Source organism: Mus pahari, chromosome 8, assembly GCF_900095145.1.
Source record: "Mus pahari chromosome 8, PAHARI_EIJ_v1.1, whole genome shotgun sequence".
In the NCBI taxonomy this organism is placed as follows: Eukaryota; Metazoa; Chordata; class Mammalia; order Rodentia; family Muridae; genus Mus; species Mus pahari.
Window position 1 is genome coordinate 18,036,566 of NC_034597.1, and position 9,324 is coordinate 18,045,889.

The 9,324-nt window shown below is 38.7% G+C and overlaps 1 protein-coding gene across 1 annotated transcript in view; it reads left to right on the forward strand.

The window, feature by feature from the left end:
* Positions 1-9,324, forward strand: part of Dnah12 (dynein axonemal heavy chain 12) — a 171,786-nt gene that overhangs the window by 99,911 nt on the left and 62,551 nt on the right. Inside the window, exons 45-48 of the mRNA XM_029541695.1 lie at positions 4,214-4,408; positions 6,654-6,787; positions 7,595-7,757; positions 8,695-8,775. Coding sequence (XP_029397555.1) covers positions 4,214-4,408; positions 6,654-6,787; positions 7,595-7,757; positions 8,695-8,775 — 573 coding nt within the window. The remainder of the gene's footprint in view (positions 1-4,213; positions 4,409-6,653; positions 6,788-7,594; positions 7,758-8,694; positions 8,776-9,324) is intronic.

Below are 9,324 nucleotides of genomic sequence, written 5' to 3' on the forward strand. Positions count from 1 at the left end.
CCTAAGAATTTCATGAATTCATTGTTTTTAATAGCTGAGTAGTACTCCATTGTGTAAATGTACCACATTTTCTGTATCCATTCCTCTGTTGAAGAACATCTAGGTTCTTTCCAGCTTCTGGCTATTATAAATAAGGCTGCTATGAACATAATGGAGCATGTGTCCTTCCTTAGATGTTGGAGCATCTTCTGAGTATGTGCCCAGGAGTGGTACAGCTGGGGACCTAGCATTTATATACCCACTGAAAAGCCCCCAGAATTCCCAGCATCACACAATTGCTGAAACTTTCTACTGGCAAAATCACGCCTCTGCTAGAGCACCAGGTCAACCATAGTCAGCTGCTGTGGACAGTCTGAAGCAGCCCCATATCCTACACCTGGGAAAGCCACACCTCTGCTAGAGCACCAGGCAAATCACAGTCAGCTGCTGTGGACAGTCTGAAGCAGCCCCATATCCTACACCTGGGTCTAAAACAAAACCACATTCTTATATTTCTATATTTTTCAAAGAAATCAAAACTCCAAAATTGTCACTACAACTTTATATGTTTGGTGGTATTTCACATGCATATGATTGATTATAATTTAATATCATCTCTTAAACTGATATAAGAACAACAGCTGGGTGCAGTGGTATACACCACTAATCTCAGTACCCAGGAGACTGAAGCAGAAGGATCAAGAGTTCAACTACAGCTTAGACTATATTTTGAGATGCTATCTCAAAAGTAAAACAAAGAAACAATAGAAAAAGGAAGAAAGAAACTAATCCTACTCGAGTAGTTTTATGGCTTTCTGCTGTCCAGAATAATTTTCAAAATTCTTAATAAAACTCTTTTCTTAAAATTCTAATATTATATATATTATATAGAATTATCTAGAACTATATATATAGTTATATGTATATCTATAAATATATATTAAAACTATAAGAGTTTGCTATATATGTTATATCTATTCCTTATATATATTAGTTCTAATATGTGTGTGTGTGTGTGTGTGTGTGTGTATGAATGATATAAATGAAAGTCAGGTTTTGTGATCTAATTGGCAAAATACAATAGTGTAGCACCTACTACTACCAGCTGTCAAATGCTTTGATCCCCATTTCTATGACCTCCTCCTTTCTCATTGACTACAATTACTTTTATCTTATTACTGGTATCTGGTTGTTTTGTCCTGGAGTGAAATGGACAGGCCCTCGTAGTCTAGGCCCTCTCCTTTTGCCTTGTATGGTGTAGGAGCATAGATAGCAGTTCCCCTACATAGGGCTATAGTGAGGTGAGGGAAGGACATATGTAGTGTTGAACACTTAGAAACCCTTTGGTAAATGGTATGTAACTAGTCTGCGGCCTGGGCTGAAAAAGAAAAGTGTTTTTGCTTTTACCTGATCAATACTAGGGTTATCATGAAGACAGCTCATGAGTGACGATGTTCCCAGTTAATAGGAAGAACCCATTCTTCACATTTCTATACAAAGAATAGTCACCATGGGGAATGGGATTTCTTTAGCTTTCCCAGACTTTCCTGCTTGCTTTATCTGTTAACTTTCTATTGTTATTTTATTAAACTTTTCACTACTTCACTATTTTACTTTAAATTTGCATATTTTAGGTACACCTTTAAAATGTCCTGTTTTTGTTTATGTGTATGAGAGTGTGTGCCAGTGTCAGCCTCAGATGCCCTGGAAATGAAGTTACAGCCACTTCTGAGCCACCAGACATGAATGATGGGAACTGTGGTCCTCCAGAAGGGCAGTGAGTGCTCTTAACCATTAAAGCATCACTCTGGCCCAGTGGCCCTCAATCTGGGGCTTGGGACCCCTTTGAGAGTCATACATCAGATATCCTGTGTTGTCAGATATTTAATTTGTGATTTATAACAGTAGCAAAAGTTACAAAGTAGAAATAAAATAATTTTATGGTTGGGGGTCACCACAGTGTGAGGAACTATTAAGGAGCTGGAGCATTAGGAAGGTTGAGAACAACTGCTCTAGTTCCTGTGTACACCTTTGAGATGAGAGCTCTCTGTGTTGCTCAGACTGGGCTCCAAGTGCCTGGGACCAAGCAGTCTTCCTGCCTTAGCCATCTGAGATCTGAGTAGTTCCAGGTGTGCACCATAGCAAGCTCACATATACCTTAAAAAAAAACAAAAACAAACAAACAACAAAAAAAACCCTGGGCCCCCGCTGATGTCGCTCTGGCTGGTCTCCTATCTCAGCTTACTACGTGCTAGGATACCACACTAGTGTGCTTCTACCTCGGCACTACTAATTGCTAGGTATGCACCACCACATTCAGCCTATATATTTAAAACTATGTATATCCTTTAACAGTTTCTTACATGTATTCACAATTTCACAATGTGTCTTGATTATGTCCATTTACCAATTACCTTTTCCCTCCTCAGACCTGTCACATACAATCCTCTCCTTTATGTCCGTCTGTCTTCTTTCTTCCTTCCTTCTTTTCTTTGTTTATTTTTATACGCCACCAAATCCAGTTACTGCTGCCAGCATGCACATGGGAATGGAGGCATACACTGGGGCATGGATGAACTTGAGTGGCCACGCCTCTGACTAAAATTGACTGACTCTCCCTTCTCCGCAATAATCAGCTGCCACTAGCACCTCAGCTATGGGTGAAGACTAGTAAGCCCTCCTTCATCCATGCTGGGATGCTGACTGGCTTGACCTTGTGCAGGCAATTACAGCTTCTGTGTTCATGAGTGCGATTCACGGCCAGAAGACAGCATTTGACAGCACTCCTCCCTCTGCTCCACGTTACACCCAGCTCAACTTTTCTCCTATGATGCTCTCTGAGCCTTTGGGTGGGCAGGGCATGATAGAGATGTTCCATGTAGGTCTATGAACTCAACAGTATTTTATCCAGGGCTGCATTTCTGCATTAACCATAGTCCCATGCCAAAAGTAACTTTCTCTGATCAAGGTTGAAGGCAGCCATGATTTATGACGAGCATAAGTATTTAGAAAGTAGTCTGACAAGAGGCCCATTTAACAAAACAGCAGTAGCAGGCTTCCCCTTAGGCGTGTGGCCTCGTGAGCAGCAGGCCTCAGATCCGACCGGAAAGTGACGGTTACCCCCATAACGGCTGTGCTGATCTTAGACCAGTGGGCATACCTTGCCTCCAGACTACATAGATTTTTTTAAAGATTTATTTATTTATTATATGTAAGTACACTGTAGCTGTCTTCAGCCACTCCAGAAGAGGGCGTCAGATCTCCTTACAGATGGTCGTGAACCACCATGTGGTTGCTGGGATTTGAACTCAGAACCTTCAGAAGAGCAGTCGGGTGCTCTTACCCACTGAGCCATCTCACCAGCCCCAGACTACATATTTTTAAACTTAACACAATAGACTCAGATTCTATGCATTCTTACATAACTTGATTGGTTTTTTTCACTGATTTTATTTTGCTGATCTTACCATATCACATAGTAATATGTCTTAATAGTTCTGTTTTTGTTACTTTAGTGTGCATACAAACCTAACAGATTTTCCTTATGACACTACTTAGCACATCTCCTTCCTCTGGACCTTTTCTTCCCCCGGAAACTCGCCTTTCTACTTTAAATTCTACATTTGAGAGGAAAATTTTTGGTATTTGGCCTATTTTTCTTTCCCTTCTATTATCTTCTCCTTCTCCTCAATCTTTCTGTAGTCTCCTTTCTTCACATTTCTACTGTACACCATATATATCATATATATTTATTATATATGTATAACATATACACACATATAAAATCTTGATTTTGCTTATGAGAGAAAGCATGCATTCAATATTTATCTTTCTAAGTCTGCTTTTACTTTGCTGTTTAAAAAGTTATGTAAAGTCCAGTATAAAGGTTATAAGGATGTTTTGAGAATTTAGTTTCTTACTGGTGGGCATTGCAGTAGCTTCTATTTTTCCTCTTGAAACCAATGCTGCATTTAGGCCTACATGTAGTCTTCATGAATTTTTCTAATTAACTTTACTTGGTAAATTCTTGACAGATATTTTGTCTTAAATTGCAAAATTATAGTGCAGGCAGAGATTTTTGTAAGCATAAACTATATCAAAATCATCCCTTTGTCATAAAAATGAAATTTTAATGACAGTGAATACAAAACTGATATTCTAATGGTTGATAGTTGATAACCTCCTTATAGTAAATCTATGTTTACTTACAAGGTTTCTACTTTCTCTTCTGTAGGGTGTCCGTCCAGTAGCTCAGGCCGGCAATAAACATGGTGAACTCAGTCCCTTAGCCCTGTTTGCCTTCTTTGTGAACCGTTGCAAAGATAATCTTCACATCGTAGTAGCCTTTAGCCCTATTGGAGATGCATTCCGAAATCGTCTGAGACAGTTCCCATCCCTCATCAATTGTTGTACTATTGATTGGTTTCAGGTTGGTTTTGCTTTATTTTATTATGTTTGTAATGAGAGAACAGAGTTGTTAATTCTAAGAATTTTATCAAATTTATTTAAGCTTGACTAATTCAGCAGTTAGTTGACTAATAATTCATTGCTAATTAGCCATTAGCAATGACTAATATTCATTGTTCAGTTAGTATAATGATGGGCATCGTACTTAGGAGAAGCTATAGTACTTACTTACTAGGAGCTGATAAGATGACGTGTTTCCTAGGAAGAGTTCATCGTCTAGACTAGAAAGACAATAGGCAGGAAAAGGAAGAGACGTAACAGTGATGTGCGAAGTGTATACTGAGGAAGAAAGAGAATATCTAAAGTATTAAGATGAATCAGTTACATAAAAAGGTGATGTGGAACCATAGTGTTTGTGTGTGTGTGTGTGAGTGAATTAACAAAATATGTAATTATGCGTATATATTGTATAAATGGGATTTATACAAACTTCTATTATATAATTTTGTGTCAACTATGTATTATAATTTCATGTTAAAAACTAATTAACTCTTCCCTTTGAGGAGTGTGTGTGTGCGTTTTCCTATAGAACAGGCCTCTAGTCTAATCAAAAACCTTTACCACTGGGCCAGCAGCATTTTCCTCTAAGCCACACATGTTTTAATTAGTGTATTTTTAGTTTAATTTAATTTTATGTGTATGGGTATTTTGCCTGAATGTATGTCAGTGTACCACTTATGCCCAAGAAGGCAGAGAGAGGGCATCAGATATCTGAAACTGAAATTAAAGACAGTTGTAAACTGTTACATAAATGCTGGGAATCAAGCCTGGGTCCTCTAGGATAGCTAGTGCTCTTAAACATGGAGCCCATGCCTATAGGCCCCAAAATTTAATACAGAAAGGTGTGTGTGTGTGTGTGTGTGTGTGTGTGTGTGTGTGTGTGTGTGTAGAGGGAGGATTATGAATGGGTTTGGTTCCCATGATTATGGAGCCTTACAAGATCTTCACTTCATAAAGTGGGGGCCTTGAAGAGTCAGTGCTGCAGTTCTAGTATGAAGGCCACAAGGCACAAGACCTTGAAGAGCTCATGTTTTGAGGTCTTCTGAATTCTGAAGCCAACAGTAAAACCAATGTGCCAGTCTGAGGGCAGCCAGAGAGGAAGAAGAGCAGTGCTGTTCTTTGGTTCAGGACATCTGATTAAAAGAGGCCTGTTGACATGAGGGTGGTGGATTGTGCCTTTGGGAAGCAGGTACAGAGAAGGATAGCTGGAGCTACACAGAGAAATCCTGTCCTGAACTCCCAATCCCCAAAAAGGAGGATCTTAAAATGCACACTGCCCTAAAAGGAAAAAAATTACAAGCATCTTGTTGAAACTGAGTGAAAGGAAATCTGGAAAATATTCTAACAAAACGTTAAAAAGCATAAACTGTTTAATTAAACATTTAAAATATCAGTTGTCAAGTTTCACTGTAGGCACTCCTTGCTTCCATGGATTTTATTTCTGTCAAGGGTTGAATGGAAACCAGTAAAAGACAAACAAGTAAATGAAGTGTGAGGCACTGGCTAATAACACTCACCACAAGAGGCCTTATAAACAACAGGGAGAAGGTTGTTCTAGAAAGATCATTCTGGGAAGAACTTTATCATAGTCTGGGGCATAAATGTAAAGGAAGTGAGAAAGTGAACCACATCAAAGTCTGAGAAAAGAGGGTTCTGGTCAGAGGACACAGCAAAAGAAAGGTCCAGGAGCAAGTTTGCAGTTGGCATAGTTCAGGACAGAACAGAAGAAAGCACTTCACTGAGGCAGAAAAGATTGGCAAAAAGAAGTTTTGGGTAGAAAAAAACGCAAAAGCTTCAGTTTTGGGGTTATGATAGGGATTATGAAAGACTTCCAGTGACAGAAATCCAAATTAAAAAGGGTTTTCTCCTCTTTCTTATATGGGAGAAGGGGCTAGTAGATATTGAGCAGACAGCATTGTCTACAGTGAACATGCTAAAATCAAGATGCCTAATGGACAACCATGTAGAGGGGTGGAGAAGGGGATAATTATGTTCTTAATATGCAACAAGTCTTTAGTCTTATCATGTGTCCTTGTTTTCATTTTAATGTATAAAAAAATCTAAAAAGCATTGGGCCCTCAGTCCACTTGATTCTCATTAAGCCCTAACCTCTTCATAACCCTAAACTCTTCCCCTAGGTGACATCACAACGTATATGCCTGCACTGAGGCTGCTCATCTTTAATACATTTTTCTTCCTCTTTCCAGCCATGGCCTGAAGATGCTCTTGAACGTGTGGCTGTGAATTTCCTAGAAACTGTGGAGCTCACTAAGGCTGAGCGACAAGAGATAGTCCCGATCTGTAAGCACTTTCACACTTCCATTATGCACCTTTCAGAAAGGTCAGTAATGGTGGTACCTTAAATTGTGCACATGCCTTGTATTTTCCACAAAAGTCTAACATTTTAGTGTTAGTTCTTTGTCTTCTAATTTTTCTGGTTATTTAATTAATTAAAAACCTCAGCTAACAAGCAATAGAAAGGGAGAATTTATTTTGAAGATCCAAGAATGCCTCACAAAGACCTAGAAAATGAGCAGAAGTTAGAATCTGTTAAAAACACACAATTGTTTTCTGATATGCATCATTATGTGTGTTCTAACTATTGATCATTAACCTTTGAATCTAGAAGCATGAACTTAAGTGCCGATGTATTGTACATATTATATAGAGTCAGTTATCCTGCATTCTTGGCTTGGACAGAGGTGCCAGGAAATGTGCTGTAGTCTGCATCCTTGTATATCCCTGTATGTCCTTCCATGTATACAATACACTGGCATGTAACTCATACTTGTCCCATCTGCAGTCTCCTTTCCTGAGACTTGCCTATCTCATACGATAGCTCAAGTGTCTTACAAGGCTAGAGCCTGCTGGCATTTGACACTTAGAAAAATAAAGACTATATCTTTGTTTCCAGTAATTCACCTTTCATAGGCATCCTTGATTTGTGTTTTTTCAACATGTCATTATTGTCTGATTTTTTTTTCAGATAAGAACTTTGAATTTCTAGAGTTTCATGAAGTTAAATACTTCACGTTCTACATAAACCTTAACCTCTATTCATAATTGCCTATCTTTAATGCTCTGCTGATTTAACACCATTGTGAAATCCACTATTAATGCTGTGATCTATTGCCTGACTCTTTTTCAGGTTCTTAGAAGAGTTAGGACGACATAACTATGTTACTGCTACTTCTTATCTTGAACTTATTGGCTCATTTCGGCAGCTTTTAACTAAGAAACGTCAAGCTGTCATGGAAGCAAAACAGCGCTATGTGAATGGACTTGACCAGTTAGCTTTTGCTGAGTCTCAGGTAAAGCTGATAAGCTGTTCAAAATAATAAAATATTCTGAGCCAGGTGGTGGTGGCGCACACCTTTAATCCTAGCACTCTGGAGGCAGAGGCAGGCAGATCTCTAAGGCCAGCCTGGTCTACAGAGTGAATTCCAGGACAGCCAGGGCAACACAGAGAAACCCTGTCTCCAAAAACCAAAACCAAACCAAAACAACCAAACAGACAGACAGACAGACAGACAGACAGACAGACAGACAGACAGGAAAGAAAGAAAGAAAGAAAGAAAGAAAAGAAAAGAAAAGAAAAGAAAAGAAAAGAAAAGAAAAGAAAAGAAAAGAAAAACTACTGATAAATGTAAGAGCTGTAAGAGCAGCTGTTTTCTCTCAGTGTGCTATGTACAAGGTTCTGTGTTATGTACATCACATCCCTTGTTTCAGTTACTCTTTTACCAACTGCAAGATGTCATCAGTCTTCAAGTCCTCATTTTACAGAGAAGAGTTGGAATGAAAAGATACTATTAGAATGTACTTCCACGGGGAATGTTCAATAGTCCAACTTTATGTCAATATTTTATGCAACAAGCATTAGAAATAACTTGTAAGCAAGTCCCTTAGTGTATCACTTATCATTTATGAATGACATTTTCTTGACTAATTCTGACAAAGATGTTTTAGAGAATATGTTTAAGGTAGCATAAAGAATTCTGCCATGCTGGGGGCTCCAGAAAAGATACATTTCCTCCACGGTCACTACCTCTTCCCAGTGCCTTGTGAATACCTAAAGATTCAAAGCCTTTTGTGAGAACTGGATATGCCCTCATGATACTGTTAACCATGCAAAGAACTGGGAAAATGAAGATTTTTTTCATGTCCAGAATTTTATGATGCATTTAAGTTACTGATTTCTATATCAGCTATTATAGAAGGTAAAAACCTAATGACAAACTGTCTGTTTAGGTTGGTGAAATGAAACTGGAACTTGTTGAGTTACAGCCCAAACTGGAGGACGCTAAAATTGAAAATGCACGTATGATGCAGGTATGGTATCAATATTTTTACTGATTCACAGGACAATCAAATACTGTAAAACTAGTCTTGAAAGTAATCCTTAACTCTTTGTCACTGGAACCTAAGGAGTTTGCACTTTGCTATTGACTGGTTCTACTTCTCTGTCACCTTTAAAGACTGTTAAGAAACCCAATTCCAAATAAGGTGACATGTATTTATATTTCCTCTTATCTTATTCTAGAACTGGCCTTTGTCTTCAAATATTTTATTAGTTCTTTCATAATTTCATACATTGTATTTTAGCCACTTTTAATCTCTTCCCAGATCCATTCCCCATTCTATACCCACCCAACTTTGGGCCTTCATTTTTTTGACCCATTGAGCCCCACGAGTGCTACATATATACTCCTAAATACTGGAGAATGTTAGACCTGCCAAGGGGCATGCCATTAAAGAAAGCTAATTCCCTCTCTCCCACCAGCTATCACTTTGCATAGCTCTTCTGCTAAAGGTGCTTGTTGTGTGAGCTTGCCTGGGGCTGGTGCATGCTGTCCTAGTTGTTGTGTGAGCTTGCCTGGG